The following is a 14,659-nucleotide window of genomic DNA, read 5'->3' on the forward strand; positions in this document are numbered from 1 at the left end:
GTGTCAAACCTTACCTAGAGCGTGCAGGAAAGGACAGGATCGATGGTTCCGCAGCTGAAGCAGAACATGCGGATGACACTGGCTAAGACCATATATCAGTACTTAAAGATGGATGAAGGACAGGAACGATTGTATTAAGAATGAGAATTTTGTTGATGGTTGTGATTGTGATTTTGTGTCCTCCCTCTGCTTGGGTTTTTGCAAAGGGCCCTGCAAAAATCTATAGCAGCTGTATTTACAGTTCAAAAACAAAAAAGGGGGAATTGTGGAAGGGGCTAGCAGCGGGCCTGTTAGCTAAAGGAGCGAGAAGTAAGAAGAAGAAGAAGCTGATAAGGAGCTTTCTCCAAGACTGTAACCAAGGAGATCGAGAGAAGGAAGATAAGAACATTCTGCAGCTGGAAGCCTTTTTAGAAAGTTAGGTGGAGTCAGAGTAACTTTTCACCAATGGCATGGTATTGAATTATTGTGGCCAATAGCTAAGGTAGAAGAAGGGTAAACAACTGGAATGTGTATAAAAGATCAGCCATTTTCATTAATAAACTGTTGCCAAGTGTTACCAACTGAGACTGCTTGTGGTCTCTGCTTTATGTCGTGACCGCCTCGACTGCGACACATCCTCCCCAACAACACCAACAAAGCTAAAGAGGTAACTAAAATATTGTTAAAAAAAAATAATACCCAGATTTGGGGTCTCATTAGGAATGTCATCAGACAGAGGACTCCAGTTTGAAGCTGAAATTGTACAAACTTTGCCCAAAACACTAAGAATAAGGTGGGACATGCATATTCAATGGAGACCACAATCTAGTGGGAATGAATCAGAGCATAAAGAGGCAAATGAGTAAAATTTGTCAGGAAGCATCACTGAAGTGGCCACAGGCTCTTTCCCTGGCATTGCTGAGAATTAGAATTCATCCAAGCTCTAAGGAAAAGGTAAGTCCATATGAAATACTCTATGGGAGATCATATCAGGCTGTGATTATACCCAGGGAAGTCACATAACAGGGAACCACAATTTTTGGGAGTATGTAATATCTTTGGGAAGAAAACCTCTCATCTTTGCATAGGTTTACTGTTTTAGGATCACCTGTTACCTTGGATGTCCAAGTGCATCCCTTTCAACCAGGAGATTGGGTATATCTTCTAACCTGGAATGATGAATCTTTAAAGGAAAGCTGGAAAGAACCATTTCAAGGTTTGTTAACCACCCATACAGCAGTCAAGCTTGTCAGAATCTGTACATAGATTCATTACAGCAGGCTTGAAGCAGCACCAAAGCCTGAATGGAAAGTAAATCAACTGGACCTCTACAATTAAAGTCAATTAAGATCCCACATGAACTGTACATGGGAGGACTTTGTGAGTCATTGGGAAATAACATGTTGTGTTGGTTTTGCACAGCTTGGTTTTTGGTAGCAGAGGGGTCACACAGGTTGCTTCTGTGAGAAGCTGCTAGAAGCTTCCCCCATGTCCAGCAAAGTCAGTCCCTGATGGATCTGAGGATGGACATTCCGCTGGCCCAGGCTGGGCCAGTTAGAGATGATGGTAATGCCTCTGTGATGACATATTTAAGAAGAAAATCAAAACAAAGTGGGGCACAGGTTATTTTCCTAGCCAAAGAAGAGGAGGTGAGGGTGAGAACATGTGAGGGAAAAAACATGGAGACACCAAGGTCAGTGAAGAAGGAGGGGGAGGAGGGGCTCCATGAGCCGGAGCCGAGATTCCTCTGTAGGCTGTGGTGATGACCATGGTGAAGCAGCTGTCCCCCTGCAGCCCATGGAGGTCCATGGGGGATGCAGAGATTCACCCGCAGCCTATGAGGGAGTTGCTTATGCCAGAGCAGATGGATGCCTGGAGGAGGCTGTGATCCAGTGGGAGACCTGGTGGAGAGAGGAGGCCCTTGCTTCCAGGCTGGACCAGCCTGCCCTTGGAGGACTGCACCCTGTGGAAGAGTGACCCACGCCACAGCAGTTTAGGGAGGACTGTTTGCCCATGGGAGGGATTCATGTTGCAGTAGATTTGGGAGGACTACTGCTTGTGAGATTGGAACCACATTGGAAAAGTTTGTGTAGAAGTCTCTTCTGTAGGAAGGGACCCCACGGTCTCACAGGGGAAGGACTTCTCTCCCAGAGCCGCAGAAGATCTCAGGTGATGAACTGACCAAAACCCCCATGCCCTGTCTCCCTGTGCTGTTGGTGGCAAGGAGAGAGGGGTTGGGGGGAAAAAGGTGGTTTTGAGGGCTTATTTTACTTCTCGCTATCCTCCTCTGACTCTGTTAGTAATAACTTCACTATGGACTTCTAAGTTGAGTCTGCTTTGCCCTTGGAGTGTTTTCACACAGTCCTTATCTCAACTCATGAACCCTTTGTTTGATTTTTTCTCTGCTCAGCTGTGTCACGGGAGGGTGGGCAAGCAGCTTTCATGGGTGCCTGGCGTTTGGACATTATCAAACACAACACGTGTGAATGGAGTTATTTTACAATGGTGTTTGGATTTCCATTTGGATTAAATTTTGTATATTTCTATTCAAAGCAGTATGAAGTTTTAACTCTCATTTATCTTGTTAAGTGGACTAAGTTTAACAATCCCACTGAGATCAGTTCTGGGAAACTAATAGAGCTTCAGTCTCCACCTGAAATTGATGTAGGAAGTAACAAAGAGCTAATCTGAGTGATTGTTGGATATGTGCTCATATGCCTGAACATTCAGGAAAAGGAATACATTTAATTGGAGTTCCAATCCCCACTGATATAAAATGGGCAACATTGTGGGTAAGTACCTCATTTAATATAGATCAAGAAGAAAAAGATCAGGAGTGAGATCTGAAGACATTACCTTACCCTAGCACATGTATAAACAGATGTAATCCCCCAAAAAGGACTAGACAAAGTAGATTGTGTCAACATTACTTTTGTAGGAAACCATATGAACTCTAGTGTGACCAGATTTTCTTAAAAGCAAACAAGAAATTATGTTTCCATGAGAACTTCATGCTGCACTTTTAGATAAAGGCAAGGGAATGCAAGTGGCATAATCACCAGTATCAAGTTTAAGCTGATTGTGGGCTCCTCTGTTACCATGAGCTGGTCGAGTTTATCCTGTGGCCAAGGGATTGGTGCAGCACTGAACAGGCCTGGGCCTGCTCAGGTTAACTGTTATGTGAAAAGGCTTTACCTCAGAACTGGAAGGGTTTTGGGAAAATCTTTAATTGTAAGAAATAATGTTTAAGTCTTGTGAATTAATTTAGCTTTAACCGACAGTGCTTAGTCCTGTATTAATGTGTGCAAGTGGTTATCTTAGCCCTAATGACTGTGGGCCTGAGCAACACTGATAAGAAGGTGTATCTTGGCCAGACCACATCACTGGGATGCATTCAAAGAGAACAAACTTTTTTGGAGGCTTGTGACCAAAAAAGGATAATTTGAGGAATGGGATGTTCCCCATATGACCACCAGAGACCCTCAAAAGACCCCTACTCTAATGTAAATAAAATCTGAGAAGTGATTTAAATATGCAAAAGAATTTACAAGGATGTTTAGCATATATGTGTGAGTTTCAAGAAATATACTGAATATGTATAAGTTACATAGATTTAAACCAGTTTGTTAGTGAGCTGTGGTGCATGGGTTAGGCGGAAATATCCCCCTCATGCCTGGCATTGTAAATAAAAGTGATGCTGCTTTCTAATACTGAAATTACAGTGTTAGAGTTTTATTCCTGAGTTTTGGTGACAAGGGTATTTGCACTTTAGGAGCCATAATCCCAAATATTACAGTTACCAAGAATTTGAAGGCTGATCTAAAATAAACCAAAAGAATTAGCAATCCTTTTATATAGAGATCGACAACTTTCCATTCCTTTGCCAGATGGTTTATCCCCTGGTTAGGAGTTAGTGAATTGGAAAAAGCAAGTGTGAACATTTCATCATTAATCAAAATAATTTGAAATCAAACTGCAAGTGCTCTGTGGAAAATAAAAAAGAAGTATCAGCAATCGGAAAGATACCAACTGAGAACCAAATGAGTGTTTTGCCTGTGATGGTAAGTGCTGAGTGATCTCCCTGTCCTTATCTCAACCCATGAGCCTTTTGTCGTCTTTTTCTCCCCCTTATTCTGCTGAGGAGGGGAAGGGATAAGGCAGCTTGGCTGGCGTCTGATGTCTAGCCAAGGTCAACTCATCAAAGCAATATGTTAAATTAAAACATCGGCACTCTTTATAAGTGAGGGTCAGCTTTTCAAATGTGGATTGGCTGTGACTTGATCAAATTAAAATAAAATGCCGAGCTACTTGAAGCGATTTTTAAATTTTAATGTGTTGCCTCTTTATTTATTTGTATTTTGGCACTGCCTCAGCCCCTTCTCTGGGCCCTGCTCATAGTGGGCGTGGCCTGGTATTGTTCCTCAGGCGCTGGGATATGGCGTAACCATGGGCAGTAAGATGGCAGCTGCCGCTAGAGTCGTACAGGTAGCGGTGCGCGGCCTGTGGACCGGGAGGCGGCTGGGGCGGCTGGGGCCGGGAGCCTGGGACCTGGGGCCAGGAACCTGGAACCTGGCGCGGGTGGCAGGCCTCGCTTTGCGCGCGGCCGCCGGGGCCTGAGGTGGTCGATGCCCGAGGCACCGCTGGAGAGGCCTGGTGTCCTTGGCGCGGAGGGAAGAAGCATGCGGCGGCGCCGGCCCCGTGGCGCCGGTCATTAGATTCCTGTGCCTGGTTCTGGTACCAAAGGATGTTACTGAGCAGTCTGCAGGCTGCCCCTTTTCGGTCGCTCTTCAAGAGGGGAGGGGGCTAATCAGTATCTCGTTTCTAAGCCATCCTTCTTCCCTTCAAAGGTGAAACATAGTCTTCTTGAAAAGACATATTTAAAAAATAAGCTCAGCGGCTTTGAATACTAGATGTTATAATTTATAGGGTTTTTTTTTTTCTTAATGGAACTAGTCCATCCCAGCCAGACAGCTGAACAAATATGTACAGGTAAAGAGCACTGCTAGCAATTTCACATGCTAAAACTTCATCATTCCATTTTTGTTACTGTAGTAGCTATTTCTGCATACACACTGATTACTGCGAGAAAAGAAAGAGAATGCTTATTCCTGTTCTGAACACTCGGGTAGGGTAGTGTCTTTAAAGGTGAAATTTCTCCTTGGGTAAAAATTAAATTCAAGTAGTAATTTTATCACAGTGCTGGTGCGTAAAGCAGCAGTATAGAAGTGGTTGTTTAATTTGTTGTGTGTTCCATTTTATTAAAGTTAATGTTTGTCTAGAAATAAATTTTATTCTCCCTATTTCTCCTACTACGTTGTCTTGTTCTAGGTAGTCAAGCCACATACTCCCTTAATAAAATTCCCAGACAGAAAAAGTAGTCCCAGACCTAAAAGTAAGTATTTCATCTATAGATACAACTTATGCCATATATGCCATATTTCTTTGCATAAACTGTTGTATATAAGAATCTGTGCAATTTTTCTGCTTTGACTATGCAACTCAACTGATTTTGAGCAGGGTTTCTGAATCATTGTTTTAGTTAGAAGGCTTCCTTTTCAGACTATACAACTGTGGGAATATAAATAATACATGCATGCCTTTATTTTTTGGTCAAGGCAGAATCACAAGGATTTCTAGTGATGTTTTTCTTCTTAAATGAGAAGTCACATTTTTGAAAATACAAATATTTGTCTGAAGTGATAGTATCCAAATGAATTTGAAACAGCCTTGGGTATTAGGTGATCTTTGCAGAAAATGATGTTGCATTTTCCTCATCCTTTATTTTCCTAATCGGAGTGTGTGATGGTGGTGGTATTTAAAACCCTGATTTATGGCTAAGAGCCATTCCACTGTACATTTTAAGAAATGTTTCTTTGTGCTAATAATTAATGCTGAGAAAAAATTAACTTCATTGCAATGTTTGACATTATTTTTACACCTATAGCTATGTTCATATTTATAGGAACCTCAATACTGTTACATTTAGAACATCAAAGTTAATGAGCTAGATGTTGTTTTAATATTCCTTTTGAGTCAATAAAGCATTTGAAACTAAAGTAGTAATTTTAAGAAGCTCTGTTGTTATTCTCACTTGTTAGAAATGATACCATACTATGTATTTGCCACAGCATTATATTTAGAATTTAAGTTTAGTTTATCCATTAACACTGCAAAGTATCTACAATGAACATCAGTGCCACTTCTGACTTACCTGTGAATTCTTCAGGAACTATATTCTGCGATAACTTTCAGTCAGAATTTTGTATGTTGTGCCCAGTTCAGCCATTTGCACCACCTTTCATGCCAGCGAATTGCTTTCTCAAAGGCTTAAAAACATGTTACTTAGCTTATGCTTATCTTTGCATCACAAGATTTTTGTGGCTATATATTTTAAGTATGTTAGACCTTTGTACATTAATTAATTTCTGCTGCTTCACTAGTGAATTGCAATCTACTTCACTTTGCTTGAATGCTATAGCAATAACTGTTTCACCATACCAGAATGTTGCTTCTACATAGTTACACACAGCTCTGCAGATCAAGACTATACTTTTAGGGATGTGAGTGCTTTAAAGGTCAACCAAATTCTATTATCATATTACTACTGCAACATAATGGTCTCAAACAGGGAAGGGAAAACTGTAGTAAGGACTGTATCTGAGCTTAAGCAACAGCAGTATTAGGTCAGGTATTTTTTAATCTTGACTTTGGGTTTTGGATTTGCTAATGCTTCTATTGCAAATACACTTCAGACTTTAAAAAATACAATAGAAGGAAATCTCAGGCAAATTTCTAAATATTTATTTAGTATATAAAACAAATTTAGAGAAACTTTTTTTTTAATATATAAGGTATGTTACTTCTTAAAAATACTTTGTAGTCATTACTAGCCAAAGCTATTATCATCTCTGTGTTGTTTTCTTTTGTTTTCATCCTCTGTTCCTTTTGCCTTTTGCTCTTAAATTTTAAAATTTCAGTTTAATGGCATGCTCCCTGTTCGGATTCTGCTCCTTTTGATGGGTTCTCTGCCTCCTTGCTCTGTTTGAGACCTTACTTTCTTGATACCATTTTGTAATATTAAAAATGGGTATAGCATTCTTTTACATTTTGTGGTATGCCATAGTTGTGAGCTTTTTGTTTCTCTAAGCCTCCACCTCCTTTTCAGTTGTTTGTCTTTACAGTTGCAGTAAAAAAAAGCATCATCTTAGTTGGATGTTAGTTATCTTTCTACATAGTCCCCTCCACACACACATTTGATACTTCATGCTGCTTCTGCAGGTACAGCTTCCCAGTAAAAAAGCCTTTGTTAGGATCTATGTTGATTTATCTTCTGTTTCCACATCCGTATTTCTGCCACTCAAATATGCTTTCTTTTACTTTCAGAATTTTTTCACCATGTTCTTGGTATATTTAACAACAGTAAAAACAGCTTGTGAGAACTAGAATATCTTTAAATTATTTTAATTCTTTTGAGTATGTTTTATAATGAACATTGTCAATAACTGGTAACTTTTATTGGCTGCTCACTAATTAATTTTACAGTCTTCTTATATTTCTGTAATGGTTTTGCAATCTGGATTTCAGTACTGGAATCTCTACAAGCAAGTATGCCATCTCTTGGTGCTTCAAAAGCACAGGAGTCTGTAGGAGGCAGATCACCAGGATTTCAAAATATTTCACCGGTTAGTAGAGTACAAGGTATACCAGACACTTCTGAATCAACAAGAACCTTACCTCAGAAATACAGACGAAAACTAATGTCAGATGAAGAGATTGAATATATTCAAGTAAGTTTCATTTATTGTTGTGTATTGTCTGTATTTGCCTAGTATTTATCTTATTTCTACACCTCTTTCCAAGTTTAAAATACGATATTACATTGTAATCCTTGGCAAATGTATACTCGGAGTTTTCACCGCTTTGATGCACAGTACCCAAACTACAAAATCTTAATACACAAGGTACCCAACGCTCACTAATTAGTAGCTTGTGGTGTCACTAATTAGAGAGATACAGCCATGCAGACAGCTTGTGATAGTCATAGCCGACATTAATCACAGTCACTACCTCTTGTGTAACAGCTGTTTAACATGTAATTTGAATATGCTGTACAGGAGCACAAGAGTGTTCTTAGACCAGGAAAGGCTATTACGAGGCGACTGAAGTCTAAGATATTCCTCAAGCTAGTATAAGTTATGTATTAGTAAGTTACTGCTTGTATTTCTAGTAGTAGAAACATTTGGTTAAACTTTATATAAATATTTTCTGCAATATTTGCAAATATGCCATTGTACATAAAAGGCAAGAAAAACCTGCTTTTGTTCTGTAACAATTTTCAGTTGTAAACACTGATGCTTAAAAAGAGAGAATGCACAAAATATGAAGAACTGGAGAGACTGGTGTGAGTTTGAAATGAAAAGACACATAGCTTTGTTAAATTATAAGGACAGCTACAGTGTGATCATATTAATAGAGGAAATCAGTTTTCCTTCATGTATATCAGTATGGTATTATAATTAGAAATAAAATTAATCATTTTGCATCGTAATATGCTCCTTGACCTCTTGCATAAATTTTGTAATGGTGAGGTAAATTGTAAAATAATTTCATTAGCAAAATAAGGAATTGAGTACCTTTCTGATTTCTCATAAAGATTGTAGTGGCTGACCTTGGATTTGTTTTTGCTTTGGAATTTGGGCAGTGAAAATAATTCTAAAACTTCTGTTTACTAGTGCTGTGTTTATCAGACCTTTTTAAAGTGAGTAAGAGACATTTTTCTTCAGAGTGGGAGCTAAAATTATAGGTTGCAGGTATTGATCTTTTTGTATTTTCCCTTGAAAAAATGGAGTTCTTATGGGTAAATGCTGATACTTTGACATTCTGTGTATGTTCCAATACAGGTTAAAAATCAATGTCTAAATCACAAATGAAAACTAAAACTCTATTTGTTAATCTAGAACATTGAAAAAGATTTCATCTCCATTTTCCATTCTTTTAGTGTAATACATTTAACTATATGCTTTTATTTTACAGCGTGGAGGTCCAGAATAAATATGGAAAATTATTTGCCACTGTTGAAGAATGAAATATTACATTCACAATAAAAGCATTTCCTTAATATTACGATTGTGATGCTGGTTTGGGTTTTGCCTTTTTTTTCTATGTGGTGCGGGCTCGTGGAGCACGTGGCAATGGCAGCTCGGTCGAGACGGAAAGGGATGGAAGAGAGGCTTTGCTTCATAAACCCCTGGGGCAGCCAATCCCAGTGCCCTTAACAGGACTCTCGGAAACAGCAGGCTGGAACGGCAGGGATGAGCAGAAATCCCGGGACGGTGGTTGAGAATGTATCAACTCTCCACAGCAATAGCTGGAACCTGTGGGATATCCTGGTAGGGTAGGGGAATGCGGGGCCCAGCAGCAGAAGAAAGGTTCCCTGCTGGGTTATGGTGGTGGCAGCGAACTCCTTTCCCCAAGCCGCAGGTCCAACTGTCCTCCTACGAAGTCCAGCAGCGAGAGCAAGGCTGCCCCAACCCCATCTCTTTTTTACCTGCCCCCATTCTCACAGTATCTCTGCCCGCCCACCCAAGGGAAACTCCCAAAAACCAAAGGCCTCCTTCTCCGTCTCAAGCACCCAGCCATCAGTGCTTCTTAGCACCTCAGTGGGAAGAAATCCCATAGGTAATAAGGAAAGAACAGAAAAAACCCAACCCCCAACAACTGGCTGAGATTGTTCATTGGTGGAGAAAAGCAAATTACAATGAGGAAGTTTCTTTTGTGTTTAACATGGGCGGGTTGAAAGTTGGCCTGGGGATGCCTGGGCACAGAGCAGCCGGGAAGGGTGGGCTCGTGCCATTGCAGAGGAGGGGAGAAGCGCTCCCACTTCCTATGTTCCATCTGTGGAAAGTTTTTTCCAAGATTTTAGGGCAGAGGCAGCTCGGACTCCTGGGACAGATCCGCGAGCAGGGAGGCCACGCCCCCCGTGACGGATGGCGGGGAACGGCCGCTCTAAGAGGAGCCGACGTGACACCTGCCATTGCCCTGAGAATGGCCGGGAGATGGGGCGAGGGAACGGTCCCGGGACCCAGGGCCGCCGTTGCGCCGCTTGGCCCCTGCTCCGGCAGGGGGGGTGGCCGCTGCTGCGCAGCCACAGCCTGGCTCGCCCCCCACCCCTGGGCCTCACCCATGCTGGGCCGTAGGGGACCAGGAGTGTGAAATGTATGGGCGGGAGTGTCACCACCCTGGGCAGCACCAATTTTGCTGCTGCGAGGGGCAGGGAAAAGGCGGAGTTGAGTCCCTCAAGGAAGCTGATGTCACCTTTGTAGGCAGGAACGACTCAATTGCAGTTTCCATAGTAACGAGTTTTGTTTTAGAGAGACACGAGAACCGCTGTGAGCATTGACACAGCCCGAACATGGGAGTGCCTGGGCAGATGTGCCCGCATCGCGTCTGTCCCAAGGCCGTGTGGCGGGCATCGAGTGCTCTTTGTCTGTGCTGTTAAGCACTCAAAAGGGAAATGCTGGGTCCAAAGAAAAAGAAACTGTTTTTCAGGCTTCCTTAAAACAGGCTATAAGTATACAGAGTCCTGTGTTAACAAATACCTTAGAATGGAAACTGAGCCTAGATACTATAAGGGCTGTTAGTGCCAGAGGGGTAAGAGAAATGAGACCTTTCGTCCAACCTTTAAAAACGAATTAGAAAAATTCTCGGTGATTTATCAGTTTCTCTATTTGCCAAACTCTCCTAAGAAAGATCTATTGGAATTTTGCAAAAGAAAGTAAGTAACGGATAGTTTAGGATGGTTTACTGAATTAAATTTTAAAAGTACCTTCTCCTGCATCCCTGAGAATAAGAAAAGCCAAGTACTTATTGCTATTACGTGGAAAAATCCTGAAACAGGGAAAAAGAGCCAGCTCACCAAGACAGTCCTGCCTGAGGGTTTCAGGCACAGCCCAACTATATTCAGAAATCAGCTGGCAAAGAAACTGGAGAACTGGAAAAGTCAGCAACTGAGAATTGCTGCATCCAACCAGCAGCCAAGAATTGCTACATCCAACAGTTGCATGCAACTCACTGTAAGTTTGTTCCATGAACATTGGCAACATGTACCTTATGTTACTGAAACAGGGTAATGTTATTCTGAAAATGTTTGCTATTAATCCTAGTATGTCTCTGTTCCCAACACTAACTGATAACGTATCTGAGTATGACTGTTTGCAGACCATGGAAGAAGCCTATTCCAGCAGACCAGACCTGAAGAATGTGCCAGACTGGGAACTGTATGCAGACAAGAGCAGCTTCATGTGAGATGACAAACAGATGACAGGGTATACAGTGACAATCATGAAGCAGGTAACCAGGGAAAAGGCCTTGCCATCAAATGTATCATCACTAAAGGCTGAAATAATTACACCATTGAAAGATCTAGAACTGAGCAAAGTTATCTGGAAGGAAAGAGGACTGGCAACTATTCAAGGTAATGGAATTGAACACACTGAACAGACCCACGCACTGCTACAGAGTATTTGGGAATGTAGAGAAGCAGCTTTTATGCATTGCAAAGCTCAGCAAATCAGGAAAACAACTCCTGAATTAAAGAATTGTTTTCCTGGCGAAATAGTAAAAGGGGCTGCAAAAAAAAACATGTTAGGAGTGGTGCCACAAAAGGAAATCAAGTTGTCAAGGTTTGGCCCAAAGTGTTATCAAAAGAACCATCCGTTTTCTGGCACAAAGGCTGAAATCAAGGAAAGTGAATGGACTATTACACCAGAAACAACCCAAACATGGGCAAAAGAGTTGTACTAGAAATAACAGAGGCAGGAGATTTTCCTGGAGATTATTGGCAAATAGATTCTGCTGAGTTACCAAACTAAGAAAGAAACAGGAATGTATTGGTGTTAGTTGACACCTTTAGCGAATGGTCTAAAGCTTACCCCTGTCACACTAACACAGGAAGAAAGGTGGTAGAAGTTTCACCCAATCATATAATTCTAAAGGTTTGGAGTTCCTTTGAGGTTGGTCCCCAGTAATCAGGGAACTTAGTCAAAGGTTGGGAAATGTTTGGGATCTGTAAATTCCCTATATACCCCAGATGAGTGGTAAGGCTGAATGTGTGAATTGAACCCTCAGAATGCAGATTAGTAAAATTTGTCCGAAACATCCATGACATTGGTACAGGCCTTGCCTATAGCCTTGCTGAGAATCTGCATGCAACCAAGGCGCAGAGACAACATGAGTCCTTATGAAATATTGCAAGGCAGGCCATATCATATTATGTCTATTAAGGGAGAAATTAATGATGGAGAAAATTGACTTGCAAAAGTATTTAACAACTTTCAAGTTCCACTTTGCAGAAGGTCCAGAGATTCGTCATGTTATCCAGACATACCTGTCCATCTGTTCCACCCTGGAGACTGGGTTTGCACTAAATGGAGAAACAGTGACCTTACAAGTTAAGTGGAAAGGACCATTCCAAATACTGACTACCCTTTCCAAAACCAGAGGTGCTGGCAGAGAACCCTGGATTCAGTGCTCCAGAGTTAAGACCTCTGCTCCTGAAACAACTGGAAAACACACACTGATACGAATTAGGATTATGTGATTTAAATTGTTCTTTTGTCCCTGTTTGTGGGAACTTGTCCTGTAGGGGACGGGCCAGAGACTGGCCACGCAGCCATACCACAGACAAGCAACACCAAGCCTTAAAAGAAAAGAAGCCACAACTGATGACATCTAAGCACCTTATGGTGAGGAGCAAAGGACTTGCAAAGGACTCTGGGACTAATTGGGAGTGGCCATTGTTCTGGTTTGAAAGCAAAACCAGTGAGAGACTCCAAGTCAGAAACACAATTTATTAGGAAAAGGGAAAAGAAAACCAAAATACATGTAATAATACAAAAGAAAAACCACTGACAAAGTTGGAGTACAACCTGACAACCAGTTGGTCAGGGTATTGGTAGCAGTCCAGTTGGATTTGTGGCTGCAGTCCTCCTGGAGTGGCAGATGTGGTTCTGTTGGAGCAGGGATCCTGTAGAATGGGTGTAGTCTTCCTCTGAAGTGGAAGTGGAAAAGACAGCTGTTCCTCTGGGAATCCAGTGGAAAGACTGCTTGTTGTGTCCCAAAACCCTAGATTATATCCAGGTGGGGATGCTTAGCTCCTCCCCCTTGGGCGGAGCATCTCACAATGGGCTGTTACCATTCTATGAGTCGTGTGGTGGGTCCATTAAACAGAAATGGCTCCCTGAGGGAGTTATCTCTGAGTCATCTGGAAAGGCATTGATGGGCCCATTAACAGGAGATAAGGAAAAAACAATGCCCCTCCTGGTTTCAACAGCTCTTGAGGATGGGAATAGAATACATCTTTATATTGTAACCTAGGACACAAGGTTGGAAACAAGTCTTCGAGACACATTTTCATGGACAAAGTACAGCTAGTGCCAAGGGCAGGGGGGGTTCCAGACAAGGGGCTTGACCTGGAAGGGAATTGCATCACTACTTGTCCTCTTAACTGGTGCTTTTTATCAATTATGCTAATTTCCTAAAATCTATAAAAATGTACTTACCCCTATGGGGGTGGGCTTTTGTGGACTTCTTTCCATAACTGCTCCTGAAGGCCTTCAAATAAAGATCCACTTCTATATTACCTCCTTACTAAAATTATCTTGAATTTCAGTTCCAGGTTGGGAAAAAGTCCACACAGGGGAAACCCCGGGGTCCTTGAGCCCCTTTCCCCTCCCGGGTAGCCTCTCCCTGCCATGTTCAGGAGCCAGGTTGCCGCTGCCCAGCCCCCACCTTTCTTCTGCCACCGATCTGGGTTTTTGCTACACTGTAGCTCTGCATCCCCTGCCTGCTGGGATGCCCCCTGGTTCCAGCTCCAGTTGCAGAGTTTCTACTGCCTCTTGCTTACTGCCCTGGGTGAGCCCACCCTGCTGTTCTAGCTTGCTGTTTTCAATGTCCCTGCTACAGCTCCTTTTGCTGTCCAGAGGGGGGCACTGGGATTGTCTGCCCCTGGGGGTTTGTACAGGAAGCCCCTTTTCCATCCCTTCTGCCGAGCCTGTCTGCTATTGTTCGCATGCAGAAAAATGACGGGCCTCACACTAGTGTCCCCTGCAGCCACAGGGGAGTCATTGCACCTGCCCTGCCCACTGGGAGCCTGATGGCACCCTGCCAGTTGCAACCGTAACTACAACAAAGGAGAAATTGCTTAAAGAGCAGGAAGAGACAGTTTATTGGGTTTTCTGTTCTTGTTTGTGGTTGTTACCACTGTTGTTGTTTGTTTGACTTGTTATACATACACATACTAGTAAAGAACTGTTATTCCTTTTTCCCATATCTTTGCCTGAAAGCCCCTGAATTTTAAGGTCATAATATTTCAGAGGGAAGGGAATCATATTCGCCATTTCAAGGGAGGTTCCCATCTCCCTTTTGCAGACACCTGTCTTTCGAACCAAGACAGCTGTCAATCGTAGTATGTCTCTGTTCGCCGACACTAACTGATAATGTATCTTAGTATGACTGTTTACAGATCATCAAATATACCTATTCCAGTAGACCAGACCTGAAGGATGTGCCTCCAGAAAATCCAGATTGGAAGCTGTATACAGACAAGAACAGTTTCACCTGAGATGGCAAATGGATGGCAAGTTATGCGGTGACAACCACAGACAAGGTAAGCAAGGCAAAA

The 14,659-nt window shown here is 42.2% G+C and overlaps 1 protein-coding gene across 1 annotated transcript; it reads left to right on the top strand.

Moving 5' to 3' along the window:
• Positions 1-4,406: 4,406 nt before the first annotated feature.
• Positions 4,407-9,097, top strand: LOC134431497 (alpha-ketoglutarate dehydrogenase component 4-like). The gene is made up of 4 exons (XM_063179507.1): positions 4,407-4,464; positions 5,308-5,371; positions 7,564-7,766; positions 9,013-9,097. Exons 1-4 carry the CDS (start codon positions 4,426-4,428, stop codon positions 9,028-9,030), a joined length of 324 nt encoding a protein of 107 aa, XP_063035577.1. The 5' UTR covers positions 4,407-4,425; the 3' UTR covers positions 9,031-9,097.
• The last annotated feature ends 5,562 nt before the right edge of the window (positions 9,098-14,659 follow it).

Source organism: Melospiza melodia, chromosome W (genome assembly GCF_035770615.1).
Source record: "Melospiza melodia melodia isolate bMelMel2 chromosome W, bMelMel2.pri, whole genome shotgun sequence".
In the NCBI taxonomy this organism is placed as follows: Eukaryota; Metazoa; Chordata; class Aves; order Passeriformes; family Passerellidae; genus Melospiza; species Melospiza melodia.